At 35.1% G+C, this 27,217-nt stretch overlaps 1 protein-coding gene and 1 non-coding gene across 2 annotated transcripts; both read right to left on the minus strand.

Annotated features, from left to right (window-relative positions):
- Positions 1–10,068: 10,068 nt before the first annotated feature.
- TRNAQ-UUG (transfer RNA glutamine (anticodon UUG)) lies at positions 10,069–10,140 on the minus strand. The gene has a single exon. It is a non-coding gene; the product is annotated as a tRNA-Gln (tRNA).
- A 14,725-nt stretch (positions 10,141–24,865) lies between these two features.
- LOC112785542 (uncharacterized) lies at positions 24,866–26,442 on the minus strand. Its single transcript, XM_025829004.1, has 3 exons — positions 26,217–26,442; positions 25,805–25,998; positions 24,866–25,453 (listed from the first exon to the last, which is right to left on the minus strand). Exons 1-3 carry the CDS (start codon positions 26,440–26,442, stop codon positions 24,866–24,868), a joined length of 1,008 nt encoding a protein of 335 aa, XP_025684789.1.
- Positions 26,443–27,217: the final 775 nt, after the last annotated feature.

The following is a 27,217-nucleotide window of genomic DNA, read 5'->3' on the forward strand; positions in this document are numbered from 1 at the left end:
TTTAAATGAAAAATAATAAAACCAATAAATCATGTTTTTAATTTTTTTTTTTTACAAAATCCTTAAAAATATATTTAAAATGAGAATAAAAAACAAAAAATACAAACTAAACAACTTCCATGTTTTAGAAAATATCATTCTCAAAACATAAGAAAATTTATTGCTCTCCAAATTTTCACTCATACAACTTCTTGATTATTATTATTATTATTATTATTATTATTATTATTATTATTATTATTATTATTATTATTATTATTATTATTATTGGATTTGAGCTCAATAATTAATGTACTATGTTATGGTGTAATGAACTTTGAAAAACTAAAGATATATACCATTAGTTTGCATTTTTTTTATTTTAATGTTATTTATTTTCAAAATTTTTTAAATGAAAAATAATAAAACCAATAAATCATGTTTTTATTTTTTATTTTTACAAAATCCTTAAAAATATATTTAAAATGAGAATAAAAAACAAAAAATACAAACTAAACAACTTCCATGTTTTAGAAACATAAGAAAATTTATTGCTCTCCAAATTTTCACTCATACAACTTCTTTTTTATTATTATTATTATTATTATTATTATTATTATTATTATTATTATTATAACACTGAATAAAAAAATATTTTTTTACATAATGATACAAAATATATGTAAGATTATTATAAACTTTTTTCATATACCATAATTATGAAAATCAAATCGAACCGAATAGTCGAACCAAATTAACCAAAAATCGATGTCAAATTCAATTCGGTTTATAAACCAAATTGTCATACTTTTTTATTATTTTTATCAATTTTTTATAATTATATTTTTTATTATTATATTTTTATTTATTATTAAATAAAATATAAAAATATTTATTTTTATATTTCTATCTTTTATATTTTGTTCTCAATATTTTATCAATATTTTATCAGGACGCGTTTAACGAAACACAGCCCAAGAGATGCACTTCCACTTAGGGTTACATTAGTTATATATGTGGTATTTCAGCCAAAACGTAAAGCTCTTTTCCTTTTTTTTTTTTTTCCTCTTTGTTCATGAGTTATTTTTTCTTCCTTTATTAATATTTTGTGTTGCTGCTGCTAATAGAAGCTTCCTTTCCTTTGTTAATATATTTATTTTTTATTATACATTATATTCTTTTTTTTTTAAAACACTAATATAATATATCGATCTACTTTAAACAAACTGTATATATTAAAAATCAAAGGATATAGAATTTAACTTTTTTAAACTAAAATTAAAAATTAAAATACATTTATACTGATAAATATGTTTTGTGTATTTATTTTTTATATTCTATAATATATAATATATAATATAATAAATTATGTATATAAATTTTGATATTATTTTTTGATATTTGACTATTTTCTTTTATATTTCACTCTTATATTGTATTCATATAGAATTATGAGACTTTGGTTGATATTATTCTTTTAATTTATGTATCTTTTTAAATTTATATTATAGTAAATTTATATTTAATGAATTTTTATATTCAACATCAATTATAATATAAATATATATATATAATATTTTAAAATTATGCCAAAAATTAATTGGAGAAATATAATGGAAAATTATTAATATTTAATTAATTAATCAATTAATTAGTGTCTTGTCTTTCGTTATCATGGATTGGACTCAGAGGAGAAAAAGGAGGAATTGTGAGATATAGTCGGTGACATGGTAAGAAAAAGTACAAAATCGAAATCAAACGGATCAAGAAAAACAAACGCTTGTTTGTTTTCCACTTTTTAATTTGTATGAAAATAAAAGTGGTGTTGAACTTAAACATGGAGAATACAGGTGCTTCACAATTATGTGGGGTCAGTAGAACAATTCGGAAGGTCCGAGTTGCATTGGATATTTCATTTCATAAAAAAATTGACAACAACAAATAATTCGGAGGCTCCGTTTTCTAGCTTCCGAAATTCATATTTGCTCAACCACAAGTCGGACCATGCGATCTCTTAAGCAAAATTTTAAAATCAAACAATTCGTATGGTCCGATTTATGTACTCTGAGTTTTTTCAAATTTTTTAACACAAATCGAACCCTCCGATTTGTGTACTCTGATTTTTTTTCACTTTTTTAAACACAAATCGGAGGGTCCGATTTGTGTACTCCCATAATTTTAAAAAATACAAAAAATTACCATGTTAAAGTATATCACTTATTTTGCTTCCATATCAAAATTTTTTAGCCTTTGTTTTCTTTGCCTTTTTGCTGTATTGGGTATTGGTTAATTAAATTTTAATTTAATACATCATGTCATCATTTATTTTGGACAATTTTGATTACGGAAAACAAATGAAAATTGAATAGTCACCAAAAAAAAAATGAAAATTGAATCAAATTTATATTTAAATCTGAATCCAAAAATTAGATAAGACTCTTGTGTGAGTTGTATTTTAAATTGGATACATTTAAAATCAGCTTAATAATTTGGGTAATGTACTTAAATAAATAAAAAAAGAGAAAATTTTACGTAATTACAACAATTGAAAATTTTTTATTTGTATATTTTTTTGTTATTATATAATTTGTGAGAGCTAACCACGGTTTCCTATTTACATGTAAACTGTAGCAGCCTGCAACAGTTTAGTAAGGAGAAGTGTTGAACGTAAACCGTAGTAGGTCACAACGGTTTTTTTTTGGTGACTTAAAAGAAAAATAAACAAAAACTGAGAAAGAAAAAAAAAACAAAAAACTGCTTAAGAAAGGCAGTCCCGCTGAATACTACTCTCAAACTCCTTCCAAGGCAATGGAAGCTCCACTTGGGGAGAAATAGTCCTCATTGCAGTCTTTGCCATGATGTCTGCTACTGTATTTGCATCTCTCAAGATCAACCGAAGATCAGCACGCCATTTCCAAGACATGATATCTCGGATTTTTAACACCAAAGGATCAGTAAACCCAGAGCAATCTTGTAAATTATTGACAATAGTAAAAGCCTCCACACAGTCTGTCTCACATATAATGTCTCTTTGTCCCGAGTCCCATGCTAAAAGAAAGCCTCTCCAAATAGCAAACAACTCTCCTTGCAAAATGCTACGACTCTCAAATTTTCCCAGACAGCCTCGTTGCCACCTTCCCTTCCAATCTCTGCTAACACAAGCAAAACCAACTCGAGCACCACTGCCAGGATAGCTAACATCACAATTAATCTTAAAGGTACCCACTGAGGGGGGAATCCAAGAGCCACTAATGGTTGAGGGGATAGATAGTCGTTGCAACTCAAAAATATTTCGGAGCTCCTTTTCTAAGGACAAAGCCATACCAATCACCTTGTCTGTGGTCCAATGCTCGTGAGGATGAAAGATCTCGTTGTTTCTCGAACACCAAATCCACCAGAGACCAGAAAAGAATCTAAAGGGGCGCTGTTTGCTATTATGTAAGAACCAACTCATCAAATTCACTGGTTGATCGGAGATCCCTAAAGCTTGCCAAACAAGTTGGGCTTTTGGACAATCCCGAATACAATGTAAAACCGACTCCTGACTTGAGAAACATCGTGGACAGCTATCCATGTGCGAAATGCCCCTTCTAAAACGAAATGCAGCAGTAGGAAGAGCCTCCCGAAGACATAGCCAGGCCAAAAATTTGTGCTTTTCCGGAACATGTTGACGCCAAAGCCAAAGCCAATTACCCCTATCCTCCCAACTAAACATCTTCTTACTGAGCCATAAATAACCACTATGAGCATCATAAACCTTTGAGGCCGCACCAGTCCAACACCAACCGACCTCTGAACCAGCTTGAACATCTGGGTTGTAAGAATTAATGTTGCTCTGCAGAGACTGATTCAGAGAAGAATAGATATTCTCAAGGTTCCACTGTCCAGATGACCAAAGGTCCAAGATCCTGAGATCCGAATCAGAAATGTGGACATAATCCATCTCCTGACACAGTCGCCCCTCTCTTCTCCATTTAGAAAACCAAAAGTTCTGTTCCAAATCCCCAATGCACCAACTAAAACCTTCCTTTAGGATATCCCAAGCTCGACATATACTCTTCCAAACATAAGATCCACTTCCTCGAGACCGACTAAAACAATCATCCTTAGAAGAATGGTATTTCTCCGTCAACAGTTGAACCCATAGCTTGTTGGGATGGTGAAAAAGTTGCCAAACTAGTTTTCCAAGAAGAGCAATATTGGCACAAAAGGGATCTCTAATTCCCAGACCTCCAAACTTCTTAGGAGTGACCAACACTTTCCAGTTAACTAGATTCAGGCCTCTACCATCAGCTTGACCCTTCCATAGAAAGTTTCGCATCATGGATTCTATCTTATTAGTTACCCCTTTAGGGAAGAGAGATACTTGCATGCGATAAGTAGGAATCGCAGTCACTACCGAGTTGAGCAAACAGAGTCTGCCTGCCTTATTAAGCAATCTTCCTTTCCAGCTGGCTAGCCTTCCCTGAATCTTGTCCAAAACATCGTTGAAAGTTGCGCGTGTCACCCGAGAGTGATTAAGGTTCACCCCTAAATACTTGCCCAAGTTCTGAACGAATCTGATGGAGGAGACTCCAGTGAAAATCTCTTTTCTTGTCGCTGAAACATTCTTGGAGCATAGCGCTTTAGAATTTTCCACATTAACCTTCATCCCAGAGGCTCTGCAGAAATTTTCCAAAGCTACCATTACAGTTTGAACTTGCTGTTTTTCAGCTTTACAGAAAAGAAGCAAATCATCGGCAAATATCAAATGAGAAATTCTTGGACCCCCTCTAGAAACCGCAACTAGCTTCCACACGCCCTTATCAACTTGCTGATTAATAGAACAGGACAATCTCTCCATACACAACACAAACAGATACGGTGATATAGGATCTCCTTGCCTAAGACCCCTGCTCGGAGTAAAGCTATTTAATCTATCCCCATTCCAGAGGATAGACAGTGAGGAAGCAGTGACACAACGCATAATCAGATTGACTGTCGGAGGAGGAAAGCCAAAACTCACCAGGGTTTGTTTCAGAAATCCCCAATCCACTCTATCGTACGCTTTCTCCAAATCAATCTTAAAGGCCAGGGTGCCTTTCTTTGACTTTGTCTTCTTCATGAAATGGAGAACCTCTTGTGCTACAATGATGTTGTCAGGGGTTCCTCTCCCCGGGATAAACCCTCCTTGAAGGGGCCCAATAATCTCTTTGAGATGGGGACGAAGTCTATTGATCAGGACCTTCGTTATAGCTTTGTAAACCACATTACAGAGACTAATTGGTCGGAAATCCTTCATGGAAACCGGGTTTTCTACCTTCGGAATAAGAACCACAAGAGTTTCCATCATCCTTGGATCCATATCCAAACCAGAGAACGCATGACGAACCATAGTCCAAACATCAAAACCAACAATCTTCCAGTATTCTTTAAAGAAGAAAGCCTGAAACCCGTGTAGGTCACAACGGTTTAGCAATGCAGAAATATACCCAAAAAATTTTATAGCCAGCCACGATTTATAAAAGATTTATTAAACTTATAAACCCATGTAGGCTGCCACGGTTTAAGAGGAAAATTATTAATGTTTAACAAATTAAATAGTGATGAGCAGAAGGGTTTTGAAAAAGCTTGAACACCATTTGATGTCAACTGCAATGCTATGATTTAACTGTAACTATTATATTGAATAAACCTTATTAGTAGCACTATAATTTAAAGCTATTTTGACTAGCATACAAAAATTAAATTGTTTTCATAAAAAACCCACTTCCATCAAGTTGGTTACGCTTCAAAATAATCATGGAACTTCCTTTATTTTATTATTTTAATTAAATATTTATTAAACTAACAAAATAAGACACATCACACACATGAGACATCATATAATAATATAATTTCTTACACGAAGAGCTCGTGAATAGAGAGAGAAAACGCACGGCCAGGGAGAGGAAGAGGGATGCCTCGTTTGTGTCACACTCTGCCACTGCCGCCGATGCTTCTGGTCTTCGCCATCGCTTCTGGTCCTCGCCGCTCCTTCGCGTCCTCGCCGCTAGTCCTCCCTAGGGTTTCAATTATGTTTTTGAGCTGCTATGCTTCTATTTCTAATTTTTTCTACTTCTGATTTGATCTTCTGATTTTATTGTTCATTATTTCTTCTGCTTCTAATTTCTTCTGCTTCTGATTTGTTCTTTGATCTCTTTATGTTTTATTTTTCTGATTTTTTGTGTTCTGATTTCTTTGATCTTCTGGTGCTTTACCAGTAGAAAAAATAAGCTGCAATGCTCAGTACCACATTTCTCTGAACTTTGTATATATGAGAAAACAAAATCAATTTTCTGAACTTTGTATTTTTAATTCTATTTTTTATGTTTATTATATTGATTGTGCTTCTGATTTTATTGTTGTTGTTGCTGGCGCTGTGATGAAGAAGAAGAAAACGAAGAAGAGATGATGCTGTTATGGAGAAAAAGAAAAAGAATAGAAACTGGGTATTTTGGTGAAGAAGGAGAAGGGTAAGGACAGTTTTAAATTAAGTTAAACCTGAAGGACGATTTTGTATGCAAAAAAAGGTTGGGGACGAAAAAAATTTTCGGCCTATACCTTAGAGACTAAAATCGTACTTAACCCTAAATATAAAGTATATAAATATATACAAAAATATTTTTATTTATTAAGATTAATTATTATGTAAATCATTTGTAATTACAAAATATAAAATAATTATTTTATATTACTTAAAAGTTTTTATATTATTTAAAAATAATTAGATTATTTGTTAAAAAATAAAAATATTGTAATAATTAATTTTGTTAAAAATATATTATTATTATATAATATAATTTTTTTAACCAAATATTTATAAATATGCATCTTATTCAAAATATTTCTAAATATATAATAATATAATGAAGAATATATAATAATATATTTTCTAACGTGCATAGAGTTATACTTTGATATTAACATATGTTTTAAGGGAATGATTTTAATCGACTAACTAGAATTTTAGATCTTAATGATCCATATAGAAAAATATAAAATAATTTTATAAAAGAGTAAATAATTATTTTTTTATGAAAAATTTGAATGTTGATAAAATTGACCATAAAACAATAAAATTAAAGTTGTACTTATGGAAGATCGGCTTACTACGATAAAATTATCCAAACCTTAAAAAATTATCCAAAAATTTTAAATTACCCTTCCCTCACCGATCATTATTATCACATTACTCTCTCTCTCTCTCTCTCTCTCTCTACACAGGCTTACCGCTCCAATCCCCCTTCATCCTCTTTCATTCACCACCGCTATCATTGTGTCTCTCTCCGCATGTATCCACCTTCATCACCATCGCTATCTTCGGAACTGGTGAGCATCAGATTCTATTTTTTCCGATTCGAGCTTTTTCCATAACCTCCAGTAGCGATCAAGGCTCGCTTTGTGACCTTAGCTCAAAGAACTCACCGTTGAAGCTCAATGTGAAACCTTTAGGGAAAACGAAAAAAGTTATGCATTTCGGCTGAATTCGGGTCAAGTCAGTTGGTATTCGAATTTTGCAAGTGGGACTGGGAATACGTTACTGAGAAAGGTGAAGATGGTACCTTTTTCGGAGCTGGAGACGGTGGCGGCTTTGAATGTGAGTAGGTTGAACAGTATCACCCCAACTGGTCCTCTGTAATCAGCGTCAATCACCCCACACTAACGTCAATCAAATGCTTCAATGCAAGCTCCGATCGGAGAGATGCAGAGAAACAAAAACCCCCAAAATCAGCACCAAAAATAAATTTAAAACCGTAACCCGAACAAAAACGAAGACGAGGATGAGTTTACTTTACCACACTACTCCTAATCTTTGAGAATCAGGGCCTCTTCTTCGACGAGGACGAGTTCACTCTCCATCGCGCTCCTTGCTGACATCGGTCTGGTGGGGGTTGATGACGACTGCCACCGAAGGAAACCTTAGTCGGAGCTCTGATCGGTTCTTCCTTTGGTTGAAGCTTTACAGCAAAAAGGATGCATCTGCTGCTCGATTACGTTGGGGATGAAGCTCTCCTGATATTGCATCTTAGATTTTGAATGCTCGATGGGACCAGGGATTAGATTCGCTACTGTGGCCAGCGCTAGTAATTGTGGCTTTTCTTTGCTGCAAAATGTGCGATGTATGAAGCTAGGGCACAGTCGTAACTCTGGAAGTGATGATCATGATGATGGGAGAGGGAAGGATAATTTAGGATTTTTTTGGGTGATTTTTTAGAGTTTTGATAGTTTTATCGTATAAAGCTGATCTTTCATGGATAAAACTTTAATTTTGTTGTTTCATAGTTAGTTTTGTCAATGTTCGAATCTTTCATAATTAGAAATGACTATTTACTCTTTATAAAATATTTATATTACCCTTTTCTCACTCCTAAGGTAATATAATAGTAAGAATAATTCTAGTATAGGGTGATCGTGTGAAAAATCTAAACATAATTTTAAAAAACATTCTTGTATTTGGTATAGAAATATGATATATATGTTTTTGTTGCTAGAAAGTGGAAAAAGAGTCCTATTTTTAATACATTGTTTAGTTCAAAAAAAAAATAAACGAAGAAAATGAAAGAAAGTAAAATGGGCGAAAAAATATATTTTCTCTTGTTTGCTTCACTAGTGAATATGGTTTGAAAGAAAATTTAGTCGTGGCCAATTTTTCTTTTTCCATTATTGAGAAAAAAATATGAAGAAACTATATTGAAAAATTTTGTTTTTCAAATTTATCTTCATTTTGTTCGATTCAAATAAGAAAATGAATTTTTTTTTCAATTTTTTTTACATCCAAACAACATAAGAGAAAAGATTTTTTTTATTTTCTTTTATTTTATTAATTTTTTTTCTCTTTTTTCTCTTATCATCCAAACAAAGACTAATCATCTTAGTAGGCTTTTATATAATCTTTTTAATTTCTAATTTAGTGGTCAAATTTGAGAAGAAAAAAGATCATTTCTCATGAAAAAAAATGTAATATAATCTTTTTGCACGCCTTTATTTTTTAATCAAAGTTTTGACCACTAAGTAAAACATATTAAAAAAAAGTTTTTTACTCCACTTTTTCAAATACTAACTTTTTATCCAAATAGCAGAATGAGTAAATGTAAATAAAACTATTTAAAAGAGATAATAGTCTTGACAATACTTGAAGTGTTCTACACAAAAAGTATTTTGTAAGAAAATTTTTGTGATAAACATAAAAAGAATAGACACTTAACTTGATTCAATTCTAACTGTATAATTATTTTTACAGTTAAAATGCAACCAAATCACTCTACCAAGCTAGTTTTCATTCAAAAAGATGAGTTCAACCATTGTTAGGTTACTTTAGATTTCATCCTTTGACAATACTTGAAGTGTTCTACACAAAAAGTATTTTGTAAGAAAATTTTTGTGATAAACATAAAAAGAATAGACACTTAACTTGATTCAATTCTAACTGTATAATTATTTTTACAGTTAAAATGCAACCAAATCACTCTACCAAGCTAGTTTTCATTCAAAAAGATGAGTTCAACCATTGTTAGGTTACTTTAGATTTCATCCTTTTAGTTTAACACTCATATAAGAAGTTTTATGCTCTTTTTGACCATGCATAGGCTACAATAAATATACTTCAAAAATACATATTTTTTTTGTGCGTGTACAATTACTTATGAGTTAAGAATGGTCATTTTTTCTCTTTGGACGATCAATCTTCTTCTAGCTAGCAATCCACATTATACCTAAGCTTAAGTTCTGGGTATTTTATCTCTGGCTACTAATCTTTTCGAATTCAACTATTAACTTGTTTTTGTTTTGTCTATTAACTCAGAATCTTTAACACCAACACATGTTTGTTTTTTTTTTTTGTTTTTTTTGAACGAAACACTAACATATGTTCAATTAAAGTAGTATATCTTTATTCTTAACTAATAATTTTGGGTTTAGAATTTAAATAAATGATATACAAAAAATTAATATAAATTATTATAAAATTGAAAAAGAAAAATGGGTATTGTCCTTTAGAAAAATATTATTTTTTTGGCAAACAATTAATATAAAAAAAAAACAGTAACATTTTTTATTTTTGGATGAAAAAGGTCCTACCGGGAGTCGAACCCAGGTCGCTGGATTCAAAGTCCAGAGTGCTAACCACTACACCATAGAACCAAGATGTTACGGAACAATTTTCAAATTTTTTTTTATTTATAAACTTAGTTTTGTCGTGGGAAGCATATGATCGTTTCACTTTCCTAGTAAAATAAGCAATTAAAAAGCCAAAAAGAGAATACTCCAGAGCAAATTTTTTGCATGGTACAAAATAAGGTATGATTGGTCTTAAGGTGTTAATATGTAGTTATGTACTATGCAAGTTTGTCCTTTTTAGCTTGATAATCTACATCTTTTTTCTAGATTGAATCACATATATCTAAATTATATTATTTGAAATTAGAATTTGAGTGTAACTTTTTGTAGATATTGACCAAATTTTGGTTGTAACATTCTGTTATTAAATTTTGTGGTATTTTTTAAAAATTTTAAGAGCGGAACAATACGTTTTATGTGTATTGTATATTTAAATATTAAAGTACAATATCTTCTCTGCGAATTATACTATTTTTATAATTTTAAAAAATATCATAAAATCTAATAATTAAGTATTATATTAAAATTTATTCAATATTAAAAAAAAAAAACACCTCAATTTCGAAACTATTAATAGAACAAGCAAAGTACTTATCACTTTAGCTCATAACACATTAATATGTGTTAGTCTACTAATATTACTTAACTCTCTTCATTTTTTTTTTCTTATTTATTTTGTTTTTGTGCCTGAAGTCAAGGATTCTTCATGATATGTATTTCGCCCCATTTAAAATTGGTAAACGTCTTGAATAAAAAGTATAAAACTAACAATATCTATAGTTAAAGAATTGACCACAACCCTAAGCATAATTAAATTAGTTTTTGATTAACAAGTATGCTTCAATTGTACCAATTAATGCCGAAAGATTTACATGGTTGAGAGTAAAAGTGAATAAAGAGTGAATATTTTTATTAAATTTATAAAAAATATATGTATCATACATGATAAATTATTTTAGGTAGATTTTTTATTTATTAAAAAAAGCAATCTTTACTTTTTATTAAAACTTTATTTTTTATCGGAGCTTTATCTATGTTGGCAAGACTAACATAAAATATAAATAATAGTATTATATAGAAATTCAACTGTAGAAATTACGGTAAAAAATATTTTTTTTTTCTTCATACATTTCTTTCATTCTTTGATCCCTAAACCGTCCAAGTCTCCTATGAGGAGCGGCTTTATTCGTGGAGGACACTCCCGTGCTCACAAATCGACGAGAAAAGCAATTGAGGAGCAACCCCTATGCGTAGTCAAAAAAGTAAGGAAAGAAGGGGAAGACAATGACTTCTTAGGTGAGATATCATTAGTTTCTAGAGAAGAAGAATGGATGAGGTGTGAAGGTAATAAAGGCAAAAAAGGGGAAATACTGAGAAGATTCTTTTGCGATGCCATAAAGGGAGGAAGATTGCCAGTAGCAATGAAAGAAGATGACAACTTCTCAGAGTCGGATAGTTCTGAAGAAGAAATGGAAGAGAATGGAAAGAGGGATGAAGGAACAAACCAGAAAGAAAAAGAAAATAGATCAGACATAAGAGTAGAGAAGGTAGCTGGAATATACAATGTTGTGATTAATGAAGCAGCCATTAAGAGTCTGAGACATCCTTGGTGGGATACCTTGATAGTGAAGCTTATGGAAATGAGGATCTCCCTTATGGCGCTTTGGTGCGGATTTTCCAATCCACAACTTACCGGTAAGTGCACCGAGTCATACCAAGTAATACCTCAAGTGAGTGAGGGTCGATCCCACGAGAATTAATGGACTGAGCAACAATAGTCGAATGAATCACTTAGTCAGACAGGCAGAAAATGGTGTTTTGAGATTCAAAAGCATTAAAATACTAACGCAGAAAGTGAGACAAGCAAATAGTAGAATCGGTGTGAAATGTATCTGAGAAGATAGTTAAGGTTTCAGAGTTATTTATTCTTCTGGATTAAGTTTTCTTACCAACTATTTTAATCATGCAAGATTCATTTCATGGCAAACTGTAATTGACTAAACCCTAATTCCTTAGTGATTTAGTCTCCTCTAACCTAATCAACCGCCAATTCCTTGGTCACTTAGGTTTAATTCTAGTTTATTGGCCACAAAAACCCTAATTACCTAAATATAAGAGGATTATATGTCACGTATCTCGTTAAGTCCAAATAATTAGCAGTTTAGGAGGAATTTACTTTCAAGCTAGTATTCAAGTGAGATAACTTTTTCAAGAATTAACAAGAATTCATATAGAATAAGGGTTATTCTTTCAATATATCCAGATTCATAAGATGAAGAACGAAAGTAATCCTTGAAATTGAATCAATACATTGATTAAAATAGAATGATAATAATGCTAATCCATAGAAATAAACAGAGCTTCTAACCTTAACCAAGGAGGTTTAGTGGCTCATGACTCAAAGAGAAAACTAGGATTCAAAAAATGTGAAAGTGTGTAAGAGAAAAGATCCCCCGAAGGGCTAAATCTTTTCCCTTATCTAACCTAGTTTTATTTGAAACTAAAATAAAATAATAAAATAATAAATTCTAAACCTAAAATATTTTGTTTGTAAATAAAAATAACTAAAATAAAATAAAATATAACAATTAAAAGCCAAATCCAACTAAAGATGCTCCTTTGGTAAAGCTTGATCCGCTTAGCTGGCGCTAAACACCAGGCTTGGCGTTTAGCGCCCTAGGGGCAGAAAGTCTCCTTTCAATACTGGCTTGCTGGTGTTAAATGCTGGGCTTGGCGTTTAGTGCCCTAGTGGGCAGAGAGCTTCCTTGCGTTTTTGAGTTGCTGGCGCTAAACGCCCAGGTCCGCGTTTAGCGCCAGCATGGTAGATTCATTTTTCTTCTCTTTTCTTGCACACGAACTCAGCCAAACTGATTCAAACTTCACCTGAAATGATTAAAACACCAAAGCAACTCAAAGTAGCATCCAAAGAGATTTCAAACACTAAAATAAAATTAAAACTCATTATATTCTAACTTAAAATAAACAGAAAATAAAGAAAAGATGCTCACGCATCACAACACCAAACTTGAACTGTTGCTTGTCCTCAAGCAACTCAAAATAATATAGAACTATGAAGAAAAATTGCCTAAGACTTGAGTGTTTATTTAAGCTCCTATCCAATTACTGAGTGGGGTTAATGACACTGTGATTCTGAATAGGTTTGGCATCTCACTATCCTTTGAAGCTCAGAAATATTGATATCCTTCAGAAATAGAACTCGGATCATATTGTGGATTCTCTTTCTTTAAGCTCTGATTAATCTTTGAACACAATTTTTTCTTATCTTTTCTTTGGTGCTTAACACCTTGAGTCTAGCCGTGACTCTAAATGTTTTGTCTCAAGCTTAACTTGACACAAAAACACCACAAGCACTTAACTGGGGAACTCTTTGAGTTCTATTTTTTTTTCTTTTAATTTCTCTCAGTCAGTGGTGCTCAGAGCCTTTGGCATACTCTGCAATTGCACTTGGTCTCAACTCTTAGTACTCTGTCTCAAGGGTTACTTGACACATTCAGACCACAAGCATATGATAGAAAAACAACTCTTTGAGCTTTTAATTATATTTGACATTCCTAACCATTAATGCTCAGAACCTTGGACCCTACTTTTTATTTTATTTTCTTTTTTTTGCTGTTTATTTTTCTTCAAGGATTAATTTCTTACTCAATTTAGAGAATCCATAATATTTATCTAAGTTCCTGTACCTCAAGAATCAACATTCAAAACTTCAATATCAATTATGTACTATTCAATTCATACAGTCAGAATCATAGATAATACTGATAAACCACTATTTTATGATTTATTTTGTACTGAATTGAGTGGATTTTATCAACTATTTTCACACTTATCCATATAAATTGCATGTTTTTAAGTTTCCTTTCTAATTTTGTGCTACGATTGAAAACATGCTTCTTTGGCCTTAAATTTGCTAAAGTTAATCCTCTCTTATTACCATTCGATGCCGTGATATATTTGTTAAGTGTTTTCAGGGTTTATAGGGCATGAATGGCTTAGAGGATGGAAAAGAATGATGCAAAAGTGGAAGGAACACAAGAAATTAAGGATTTCAGAATCTGGTAGCGACACGCACGCATGGACGATACGTACGCGTGACCGGTGTAGCAGGCAATCAACGCGTACGTGTGGATGACACGGCACGTGACCAGGAATTCGTTCAGCAACGCGTACGCGTGGCTGATGCATACGCGTGACGAGAGTCACGTGCTGCAATTTATAGAAAACGCTAGGGGCAATTTCTGGGCTGCTTTTGACCCCGTTTCAGGCCCGAAAATACAGATTACAGGCTGGGAGTGGAGCAGAATCAATCAATCATTCACTTTTCACTATTCACAATTTTTAGGTTTTAGATGTAGGTTTCTAGAGAGAGAGGATCTCTAGCCTCTCTCTAAATTTTAGGGTTTTTAGTCTTGTTCCTTCTCAAATTCAGATTTCTACCTTACTTTAATTTAGTTTTCTTCTACTTTTATTTATTCTAGTACTTTAGTTTATCTACTTCTCTTGTTGATTTCTTCATGTTGCCAATTTAGTTTATGAATTCTTCTTGTTTCCTTTAATCCATATTAATGCAATTTATGTTTTCATGTTTATGATTGCTTCCTTTAATTTGTTATTGTTTTCTCTTGCAATTGTTAGTCTTAGATTTTGCTATGTCTTGTTGATTTTCTATTCTTTTATTTTATGCCTTCCAAGTGTTTGATAAAATGCTTGGTTGGATTTTAAATTAGATTTTTATGTTCTTGACTTGGATGGATTGATTAGAGACTCTTGAGTTATCAAAATTCTCTTGTTGATTGGTAATTGAAGATTGTCGTTTAGCTTGAGCTTCACCAAATCTAGTCTCTCACTATAGGTTAACTAAAACTTGTGAACTCAAGTTGATTGTATGCACTTGACCTTCCTCCATTGGTTAGAGGTTAACTAAGTGAAAGCAATTCACATTTACCATCACAATTGACGATGATAATGAGGATATGACTTCTAATTCTCTTTTCTTGCTAAGAGCTTTCTTAGTTATTAGTTTATTTTCTCGCCATTTTACTTTCTTGTTTCTTATTTCAAAAACACCAAAAATATACTTTCCCATAACCAATAATAAACTACAGTTTCCTGCAATTCCTTGAGAGACGACCCGAGGTTTAAATACTTCGGTTAATTTTATTGGGTTTGTATTTGTGACAAACAATTTAAACATTGGCCGAGGATAATTTTTTGGTTTAGAACTATACTTGCAACGCGATATTTTTGTGAAAATCTTTACCGACAATTTTTCTCCGTCATGTTTTTGGCGCCGTTGCCGGGGAATTGCAAATGTGTGCCTTATTATTGGTTATTGTGAATATTGTGAATATGTTTGCCTTTTGTTTCTTTGTTAGTTGTTGCTAGTTTTAGGAGTTTATTTTCATTACTTTTTTATTAGTTTTTGTTTTTATTTACTTTTGTTACTATGAATCCTCACCCCTTTGGCTATGAGTTTGGTTCAAATTATGTTGTAGGGAATGGAAGCTACAATGATAACATGCATCAAGGATGGGACAATCAAAGGTGGGAGGAGCCTCAAGCTTATGGACAACCTCCATGGTAACAACCCTCTCCAATGTACTACGAGCAAGAGTCATTCCTTGATGCATACCAAGACAATGGATATGGTGGACCTCGTTGTGACTACCAACAACCACCGCCATATGCCTATGAACCCCCTCCTCAACATAGTTTTGAACCACCATACTCACAAGCCCCCTACAATCAAACACTTCAATATGACCCAAACTCATATCCACCATACCAACCACCTTATGAGCCAAATGACCCATACATAGAGCCACCCCAATTCCAATCCAATTACTCCCAAGAACCACCACCTCAATATACACCACCTCCAGTGTATGCGAACTTTCAACCACAAAATGAATTTTTCTTTCCACGATAACCCTCCATAGGGGAATGTCCACATCCATCAATCCAAGAGCAATATGATCCTAATTATGTTAGCCAAGTGGAACAAGAACCACGGGATCATTTTAAGGAAGCAATGGATCGACTTCAAGCAACCATTCATCAAATGGAGCGAGAGAAAGGCCGAAAAGCACACGAAACTCTCATGGCTAACATTGCCAAAACGAGAGCCACCATCGACCCATGGGACTCATGCAACAAACAAAACATTTCCACAGATGAATATGGAAAGTCAACTGAAGAGCGGAGCCTGAAGGAGATCTTAGAATCTCAACTTGAGAACAAGGGATTGGAGTGTGTTGTTCAACAAGTGAAAAAGATGTAGAGTGTTGAACCGCCATATCCTTATCAAGATGAACCACCTTCCTATCATGAACCCTTCCTCCCAAGCAATGAACCCTCATATCCACTCCACTCTCCAATGGATGACACCCTTGGTGTTCTTCTTCAAGGGCAAAGAGAGATGCAACAGATGACACTAGAGTTTATAGCTACCTTGACCGAGGTAGTAGATAATTTAGCTTCCCTGCACTTCGACACTCAAAGTATCCCATGGCTGCATGTGGAAAATCTAATGAAGAACGTAGCATGAAAGAGAGACTAGGAACTCTGGTGGAAAGTGAGAAATGTGACTTTGTATTGGAACAATTGGAGGAAGCCGTAATTGTTGAAGAGGAAGAAGTGGTCGAAGAGTTAGGAGATGTTGAACCTCCATGGGAATCTATAGTTGTAGAGTATTCCTCCAAGAAGCTTGAATTTAATGTTGAGGATGGTAGTGCATAACCTCCAAGGCATATTCCCTATGAAGAATTGGACGGGATAGATCAAGAAGCAAGTTCCCTTGGTGATGATGATCATGAATCAAGCCATCCTAGTAATGAATTTGCATCCACAAGTGAACCCCTTGAGTTTGAAGAGCCTTCTCCCGATAAAATTAAAAGCAACATTGAGGTAGATTTCTCTCAACCTCAGAGTTATAATTTGAGTAACGGAGAAGAGTTGGATGAATTTGGTGAGGAAGAGCTTGAAAGTGAAGAATCTTTTCAAAAGGCGGAAGTCCTTCGGCAAGGTTGGACGGGAGTTGAATATGCTTTGTCAAGATCGTTGGAGACTTCTCTACCTAGGTTGCCATCTAATCCTTCATTTGAGTGAGTAAAACTTATCTCTATTAGCTTTATTGTCCCACTTGAGTATGGTATGCTTGAAACGGATGGCCAACTTAGGAGGTTTTGTGGAATGAAGCGTAAGAGAAGGATATTTAGTGGTTGGAGTTACAAATCAAGACTCATCAAGGTTGATATTTCAAGAGCTAGATGCAAGGGTTGGACTAGTGATCAATTGGTTGGATCTAAGAGAAGGGTTTGGTACTGCATTGAGAATTCGGATTGCTTACCACCCGGTTTGAACAATGATGATCGACTTAAAGACGGGTGTAGAAACAAAATTTGGGATCCCGGTATACAAGAGGATCAACTTTGGGAGCTCAAAGTTTGTGAAGAACTTCATCAAGGCTTGGTGAATTCACTTGGAAATGTTGGAGCTTATTGGAAGTCCAAGCGTTGGTGGAAGTTTCAAGATGAGTTCAAGTACAAGCCACCATGACAAGGAGCTCACTAAATGTCCAACTTAAGGACTTTAACTAAAAGTGCTCGGTGGGAGACACCCCACCATGGTAAATTCTTTCTAATTTTCCTTCATCCATATTGGTAATAAGTTGAATTTGCAATTTTAATTAGGTTTATTTAGTTTAAGTTGTGTTTAAACTTGTTAGTTTATTATATAAGATTCTAAAAAAGAAATGGCAACCCACGCGTGCACATGGGCTACACGTATGCGTCGATGCCAATTTTGCTCTCTGGTCTAAAAAAACCAGAGAGTTGTGCTGGAACGATGCGGGTGGGGTGCTAGGCGCACAACCCAACCCACGCGTACGCGTCAATTGCATTTTTTTCTCCCACGCGTGAGCGTGGACGACGCGCACGTGTCGTATCTTCATGCTGCCATCCCTGGTACAAAAACCCGAGAACTATGCGAGTGTTGTGCGAGGAGCACAATCCACACCCACGCGTACGTGTCACCTCTTTATTTTGCAACCCACGTGTGCGCGTGGACGACCCTTACACGTCGCTTCTTCTTTTCCTTTCTTCCTCTTTCTTCTCTCCTTTCTTATTATTTCCTCTTTCCTTTCTTCTTCCTTTTCTTCTTCCTTTCTTACTTTATTCTTATCTCACTTTTCAAAATTTTCCTTCTCGTTTTTCTTATCTTTCTTGTCCTTTACTTATTACATTTGCATACTTGCATTCGTTGAATTTTAATTCTGTTGTTTGTTTTCCTTTTCTTTTCTATATTTGTTATTTTAACAATTGGTGTTAAATTTTCTTCCTCACCTGTTGAATATTCTTGCATTATTTTGGTGCTTAGTGGCTTATTTTATATTGTTGGGTGATATTATTTATAGGTCAATGCTAATCTTTTATGACACTTATTTTCCTTTTGTATTGATATGAACTTATATTGTCTATCATAACCCACTCTCTCTCCCTCATTGTTGCAATTCTTGCATTATTGATATGTCATTCTCCTATATTATTTTCTCACTTGCATGTTGTAGCTACCATGTAGTTGAGAACCTCATTATTATTTGGCATTAGCCCACCCATATTTTATTTGTTCGCATATCTTTGTTTGTGGGTTATTCTTCTTCCTTCTCTTCTTTCAGGATGGCCACCAAGAAGGGAAACGTAAAACTTCTAAATGGGGCGACAAACAAATCCCGCCACACAATCTTTGGAGAAAGCACATCAGTTGTAGCAACCCGTCCACTTGCACGTCTTTGCAGGCACCGAGGACGGTGCAATCTTTAAGGGTGGGGAGGTCGATACCGACTTCCATGGGTAACAATTCCTTTTCCCAACACCAATTCTTACTTTTCTTTGTTAGTTCGTTGTTGCATTGCATAATAGATTGCATGTGTAGTTAGTTGCTTGCATTTATGTACTACTTAGTTGAAGTGATGAATTCCTTTCCAAGAAACTTTTCAGAGTATTTCACTAATTTGAATTAAAATTTTTGTTAAACTTGCTTGAAGAAATTTATTTTGGAACATGGTTTAGAGCTTGAACACACAAAACCAGTGAGATTTTGAACCTATTTGATTGGTTGCATCTTATCAACTAATGTTTTATCATGGTGTGTGTTGTTCTCTCTTTAATTGTGATCTTTATCTTGCTTGATTCTATATTTTCATTGTTTGATGTATGCATGCACTTATGTGATTGAGGCCTTTGTTTCACTATAGCTCACATACCCATATGGCCTTACCCTTTCATTACCCTTTGCAACCCAATGTTGAGCCTATTTTACCCCCATTTATTCATATTTTAGCACATCATTAACTCTAAGCGGAAAGCAATAAATGTCCCTAATTTAAATTCTTAGTTAGCTTAGACTAGTGAGAGTGCTCATGATTTAAGTGTGGAGAAATTGGGTTTGGAAACATTTGGTTTAGAAATTGGGTATTGTATATTTTTGGCAAGAATGTGGAAAAAATAGTTGAGCATATATTTTTGCATTCAATACCTTAATCATATGCATTGAGAAAAATAAAATAAAAGAAAAAGAAAAAGAAAAAAAAGAGGAAAAGAAAAGAAAAAGAGCAAATAATAAAAGGGGACAAAATGCCCCAAAGTAAATGGTGATAGCAATGCATATGTACTGTACTCAAAATTCGGATGCATGAATTTGTGAAAAAAAATAGTCAATGGGTAGTTAGGAGTTGCATTGTAATTATATGGAATGTCTTAGATTAGGTGGAAATTTTAGGTTAACAAGGATTCGAATTTTAGTCCACTTAACCAAATACAATCCTACCTTGACCCTAACCCTATTACAACCCTTGAAAAGACCTCTTGATATGTGTATTTGTGCATTAAATTTTTGTTGATTGGTAGAAGAAGAGCAAGTCTTAGAAAGCAAGATTAGTAGAGAACCGAGAGAATCGACCCTCAAACACTAAAGTGATTAGAGTGTATACACTTCCAATGAGGGTTCGATGCTCGATTCTTTGTTCCCAGCATTCATGAGCCATCTTCTTTTGCAAGTCTATTTGTACTTCATTTTATGATTTGAATTAGTAGAATCTAGCTTATATTTGCCTTTGGAAGATTTATTTACATTTAATCAAGTAGGTAGAAGCATTTTGCATTTAGTTGCATTCATATAGATAGGTTGTATTTTATAAATTCTACCATTCCTCTTCACATCCTTTATAGCTTCTCTTGAGTTTAGCATGAGGACATGCTAATGTTTAAGTGTGGGGAGATTGATAAATCACTATTTTATGATTTATTTTATACTGAATTGAGTGGATTTTATCAACTATTCTCACACTTATCCATATAAATTGCATGTTTTTAAGTTTCCTTCCTAATTTTGTGCTATGATTGAAAACATGCTTCTTTGGTCTTAAATTTGCTAATTTTAATCCTCTCTTATTACCATTCAATGCCATGATATGTTTGTTAATTATTTTTAGGGTTTATAGTGCAGGAATGGCTTAGAGGATGGAAAAGAAGCACGCAAAAGTGGAAGGAACACAAGAAATTAAGGATTTCAGAATCTGGTAGCGATGCGCACGCATGGACGACGCGTACGCGTGGATGATGCGTACGCATGACCAGGAATTCGTTCAGTGACGCGTACGCGTGACAAGCGTCACGTGCTGCAATTTACAGAAAATGCTGGGGGTAATTTTTGGGCTACTTTTGACCCCGTTTTAGGCCCGAAAATACAGATTAGAGGCTGGGAGTGGAGCAGAATCAATCAATCATTCACTTTTCACTATTCACAATTTTTAGGTTTTAGATGTAAGTTTCTAGAGAGAGAGAGAGGCTCTCTCCTCTCTCTAGGTTTTAGGATTTTTAGTCTTGTTCCTTCTCAAATTCAGATTTCTACCTTACTTTAATTTAGTTTTCTTCTACTTTTATTTGTTCTAGTACTTTAGTTTATCTAATTCTCTTGTTGATTTCTTTATGTTGCCAATTTAATTTATGAATTCTTCTTGTTTCCTTTAATCCATATTAATGAAATTTATGTTTTCATGTTTATGATTGCTTCCTTTAATTTGTTATTATTTTCTCTTGCAATTGTTAGTCTTAGATTTTGATATGTCTTGTTAGTTTTCTATGCTTTTAATTTATGCCTTCCAAGTGTTTGATAAAATGCTTGGTTAGATTTTAAATTAGATTTTTATGTTCTTGACTTGGATGGATTAATTAGAGACTCTTGAGTTATCAAAATTCTCTTGTTGATTGGTAATTGACGATTGTCGGTTAGCTTGAGCTTCACCAAATCTAGTCTCTCACTATGGATTGACTAGGACTTGTGAACTCAAGTTGATTGTATACACTTGACCTTCCTTCATTGGTTAGAGGTTAACTAAGTGAAGGCAATTCACATTTACCATCATAATTGACGATGATAATGAGGATAGGACTTCTAATTCTCGTTCCTTGCTAAGAACTTTCTTAGTTATTAGTTTATTTTCTCGCCATTTTACTTTCTTGTTTCTTATTTCAAAAATACCAAAAATATACTTTCCCATACCAATAATAAACTACACTTTTCTGCATTTTCTTGAGAGACAACCCGAGGTTTAAATACTTCGGTTAATTTTATTAGGTTTGTATTTATGACAAACAATTTAAACATTGACCGAGGATAATTTGTTGGTTTAGAACTATACTTGCAACGTGATATTTTTTGTGAAAATCTTTACCGACAATTTTTCTCCGTCAAATACCACCATATCAAAGTAACTAGAACAACTCAGAATATATAACTCAAGTCTCATGTATTTTACTACTTCTTTTCTTTTTCTTTTGATTTTTCAAACTCAGTGAGCAATACATTAGACATTTTTCAAAATAAACATAAAAGATCAAATTAAATAACTAAGCTAGAAAAACAATAAAATACTACTAATAATCATGCAAAGGCTTCAAACAGATAACAGAAAACAAGATATAGTACTAAAAAATAGGAAACAAGTAAAGCAGTAGATAATGAAACTCAACCACCTCATTCCCGGTGGCTGCTCCCTCCTAGGAATCCTCTCCAGTGCCTTAGCTCCTCCAACTCTCACACCTGGCTCTACTGTTCCTCCACTAGCTGATGGAGGAAGGCAGAGTAATCCTGATGCTCTATCCTCAGCTGATCGACTGATGATGTCAGTTGCCCAATAGATGTAGTCAACTGATCCCAATAATCACGAGGAGGAAAATAATATCCTCTCAGCCTGCTCCTATTGAGTAGGAGAACTGGCTCTTGAGGCGGTGCTCGTCCAAGCTCTTTGGCATACTCTATACCCCTCCTAGTGATCGGCCTATCAACGTCAATTGGGGTGTCTCGGTCATTGCAGACGCGAGCAGCCACACACAGGCGGAAGATGAGATGAGGGAAGGCTAGTCTAGCAGAGGTGGAGGCCTTCGCTGCTATGCTGTATAACTCCTGCAGGATCACACGATGCATCTCCACCTCATTACCTAGCATGATGCAGTGAATCATTATAGCTCAGTCAATAGTAACCTCGGACCGGTTACTCGTAGGAATGATGGGGTACTGAATAAACTCCAACCACTCTGAGCAACCGGCTTCAGATCATCCCTTCCCAACTGGTATGGTTTCCCCTTAGAATCACGCCTCTACTGTGCTCCGGGGAGGCATATGTCAGTGAGGATCAGGTCCAGTCTCTGATCAGTATTGACCCTCCTAGTGTAAGAGTGAGGGTGATCTCTGGATGTTGACAGCTGAAGTATATCCCTCACTCTCTCTGGACCAAACTCTAAGATCTTCCCTCAGACAATAGTGCGCCAGTTCATTGGGTCGGGGTTCACACCCTTGACATGCTTGTAATTCACCCAAGCATTGGCATAGAACTACCTGACTATCAGAACACCCACATCAGTCACAGGGTTGCATAGAACTTTCCAACCCCTCCTCAAAATTTGTTTCCAGATCTCCAGATACTCATCCGGCTGCAAGTTCAAATTAGACCTCCGGGATCACTTCTTTTTGCTCACAACCTCATTAAATTGATCCTCATGGGTCTTGGAACTAAACCAATTAATGTCAAATGGACCGGTTACAGGAGCCTTCTCCTTTCTCTTCCTTGAAGAGGATTCTCTAGTTTTTGGTGTCATATGAAAAATGATAGAAATAGAAGCGGAGTGTCCCAACACCAAACTTAAAGTTGTTGCTCATCCCCAAGCAAAGAAGAAGAAGACAAGAAAAAGTAAATAAAGGGTAAAAGGAAAGATAAAGGTGGTGAAAAAGAGAAAGGTGCGGGCAAGGAAGGGGGATGCATGTATGAGGGGAGGGTGTGGTGAGAAGTGAAATAAATAAAAAATATGTGGAAGGAGAGAGGGGGTGTCTTCGGTTAAGAAAGGAACAAAACGGGAGGAATTGGATGCAAGTGAATTGGGTAAATTGTTGTATGGTAAAACGATAGGAAAGAGCGTGTATATATATATATATATATATATATATATATATATATATATATATATATATATATATATATATATATATATATATATATATATATATAGGTAGGGAGGGGGTTCGGGTATGAGGGAGAGGATGGGGTAAATAAAAATGGGATTGAATGGAATGGGGAGGGGATAACGGTTGGGGTATGGGGAAGAGAGATTTGGTGGGATTGCTGGGATATGATAGGGTGATGGGAAGGGTGGTTGGTAAAAGGGGGATGGAATAGGGATGGGAAGGTGGGCAAGGGGAAAGAGGGAGTAGGGGGTTGTGGTTTGAACGGTCAAGTGGGGTGAGACCCACTGGTTTTACCGATTTTAATGTTCAAACCTCTTTCTTCAAATTCAATTCTGCGTTGCTGGTGCTAAATGCCAGCTCCAACATTTAGCGCCACCACCTCAAGTTTTTTTTGAAATTAAGGACGAGGCCTGGCGTTTAGCACCCTATGAGGCATGTGCTCCTTGGATTTTGTGCTATCTAGGGCCAACACCCTAGCTACCAATTCAAGTGCTAAACGCCTAACTTGGCATTAAGCACCCAAATCGTCGTAATTTCACCTCGATTCGCATGTTCCTCAGTGCTAAACGCCTAGCCTGGCGTTTAACGTCAGCCATCAGAGAGCTTCTTGATAATTGTGCCATCTCTGGGGCTGAACGCTCATCCTAGTGTTTAGCTCCAGAGCACTCGAGTAAAATACTCCCCAGGGTATTCTGTTTCTCTTCCAGAGTCCTCCTGTTCCTATTCTAAACACTTTGCATGACTACAAACATAAGTAAACCAAGGAAAACTATGAATAAAAGTCATAAATAAATAAAAATTAAACAGAAAACAAAATCAAAGGATACTCAGAGTTGGGTTGCCTTCCAACAAGCGCTTCTTTACTGTCACTAGCTTGACGATCAACTCTGCTAAGATGAGGGTTGATCATAGTGCTTTAGCTCCTCATCTCTCACTATGAATCTTTTTCCGGTGTTCTTATAGTTTAACTCAATATGCTTAAGAGAGAGGATCATGTTCACAGTATGAGACAAGATTAGGCTTTTAGTCAACACCACTTTCACTCCTAGTGAGAAATCTTCAGTAGGGATCTTCTTGTTTTTCATCCCTTGGGTATTTTCTTCTTGGGACCTTTCTCCTTGGTAGATGATGCACACCCAACACCCAACTTAATTTTGATGTCAGGAGGGATTGTATTAATTTCCACCAAAGGAGGCTTGAGCTGTAAACTCTACTTCACTTCATTCATGGATCCTTTGAGATTTGGGTTAGTGGAATCCTTCTTCATCCAATTGTTTCTTTCACTTGAGTGTTGCATGGATCCAAAAACCTTGAAGATCAAAAGCTCCTCATGCACCCTCAAAACAAATTCACCCTTTTCCACATCGATCAGAGCTCTTCCAGTGGCTAGGAATGGTCTTCCTAAGATGATAGAGACATTTTCATCCTCTCCCATCTCAAGGATCACGAAATCTACTGGGAAGAAGAATTCCCCCACCTTGACCAAGACATTCTCCACCATTCCATGTGCATGTTTCAAAGACTTGTCTGCCATTTGTAATGCTATTCTTGTTGGTTGTACCTCTTGAATTTGCAGCTTCTTCATCACAGATAAGAGCATTAAATTGATACTTGCACCAAGATCACATAGGGCTTTGTCAAAGATTGTGCTTCCAATAGTGCATGGAATCTGAAAGCTCCTTGGATCTGGCATCTTCTTTGGCAGTTTGCTCTGAATTATGGCATTGCATTTCTTGGTCAGGACTACAGTTTCATCTCCCCTTAAAGTCTTCTTCTTGGAGAGTAAATCCTTCATGAACTTGACATAGAGAGGCATTTGCTCCAAAATTTTAGCAAAAGAAATATTGATTTGCAACTTTCTGAAGACTTCTAAGAACTTTGAAAATTGCTTGTCCTTGGTCTCCTTTTGCAGCTTCTGGGGATATGACATCTTGGGCTTGTACTCAGGAGCCTTGGGCAGTGCCGGATATTTTTCATGATCATCTGGAAAGGGGTTATTCGGATGCCTTGGAGGGGCATGTGCTACCATATCCTCAGTCTTCTCTGGAGCTTATTTTTCAACTGGTCCCTCAATAACTTGTGCTTCCTCTCTGGTCGTCAATTCACTTACCACTGTGATAGCCTTGCACTCTTCTCTTGGATTAGGTACTGTGTCACTAGGAAGAGTGTTAGAAGACCTCTCAAGTACTTGTTTGCTCAATTGACCCACTTGTATCTCCAAGTTTCTGAGTGAGGCTCTAGTTTTCTGCATAAAACTATAAGTATTCTTGGAGAGTTCTGCAACTATAGAAGCCAAGTTAAGAGTATTTTGAGGTTGAGAGGGTGCTTGTTGTGCTGAGAAGCCTGAAACTGACAGTTGTTAAAATTATTCTGATTAAAACTGCCTTGAGAATTATTGAAGTTTGGTTGCCTCTAAGATTGGTCTCTCCACCTAAAGTTGGGGTGATTCCTCCATCTCTGATTAAATGTCTTAGAATAGGGATCATTATTGGGATTTCTGGAGGAGTTTCCCATGAATTTAACTTGTTCAGAAATAAACTATCCATAGTTATAAGTCTCACCTTGAGGGAAGCCATCACTCATATCATAGGAAGTATCTTGAGCATTAAAGGCTGAGACTTGCATTCCACTCAAACGTTGTGTAATAGCATTAATTTGCTGACACATGGCCTTGTTCTGGGTAAGAATAACATCCAAGGTATCCAACACCGTAACTCCCTTCTTCACTATGGTCCTCTCAAAAGAGTACAAATATTGGTTATTGGCAACCATCTCAATCAACTCCATAGCTTCTTCAAGGGTCTTTTTTATGTGGAGTGACCCTCTGCAAAATTATCCAGAGACATTCTGGCGGTCTCAGAAACTCCATCATAGAATATCTGCAACTGAATCTAGTCTGAGAACATATCAAGGAGACACTTCCAGAGTATCAACTTGTATCTCTCCCAGGCTTCATAGAGAGACTCACCTTCTTTCTGCCAGAAGGTTTGAACGTCTATTCTCAGCTTAGTCAGCCTCTGAGGTAGAAAGAACTTGGACAGAAATCTGTTAACCACCTTATCCCAAGTGTCCAAGCTCTCCTTGGGCTGAGTGTCAAACCACTATTTAGCTCGGTCCCTTATAGCAAATGGGAATAGACATTAAGATAAACTCCATTTTTCTTCATAGTGTCACAGATTTACAGGAAATTAGATATGAACAAGTTTGGGTTTTTCTACGGGAGTCCGTATAACTGGCAATGCTGCTGCACCAAAGAGATCAACTGAGGCTTCAGCTCAGTTATTAGCAGCAACAGGAGATACAACAATGCTATTCTCATAAAAATCAGGAGTGGAGGCAGCGTATGAGACAAGTGTTTTCCTCGGTTGTTCAGGCATATTAGGAGGATTAACAACATTGACATTAACTGCATTGTTGTTATTGTTGAGCTCCATAGTGGACTCTTCAACTTTCTTATCAAACTTGTTACTGAGGTTCTCAGCAGCTTTATAAGCCCTAGCTTGCTGTAAATGCCTTTCCAAGGTTCTCTCAATTTCAGGATCAAAGTCTAAAAGAAGTTCTT

Source organism: Arachis hypogaea, chromosome 20, assembly GCF_003086295.3.
Source record: "Arachis hypogaea cultivar Tifrunner chromosome 20, arahy.Tifrunner.gnm2.J5K5, whole genome shotgun sequence".
Classification (NCBI taxonomy): Eukaryota; Viridiplantae; Streptophyta; class Magnoliopsida; order Fabales; family Fabaceae; genus Arachis; species Arachis hypogaea.

Excerpts from the sequence above, each read along its gene's own strand:
- LOC112785542 (XM_025829004.1), bottom strand. The coding sequence starts at position 26,442 with ATGGAGTTGATTGAGATGGTTGCCAATAACCAATATTTGTACTCTTTT. Across the intron at positions 25,999-26,216 it reads GAGTGATGGCTTCCCTCAAG|GCTTCTCAGCACAACAAGCA; the intron begins GTGAGACTTATA and ends TGTCAGTTTCAG. Across the intron at positions 25,454-25,804 it reads ACACTCTTCCTAGTGACACA|TTCATGAAGGATTTACTCTC; the intron begins GTACCTAATCCA and ends CTCTATGTCAAG.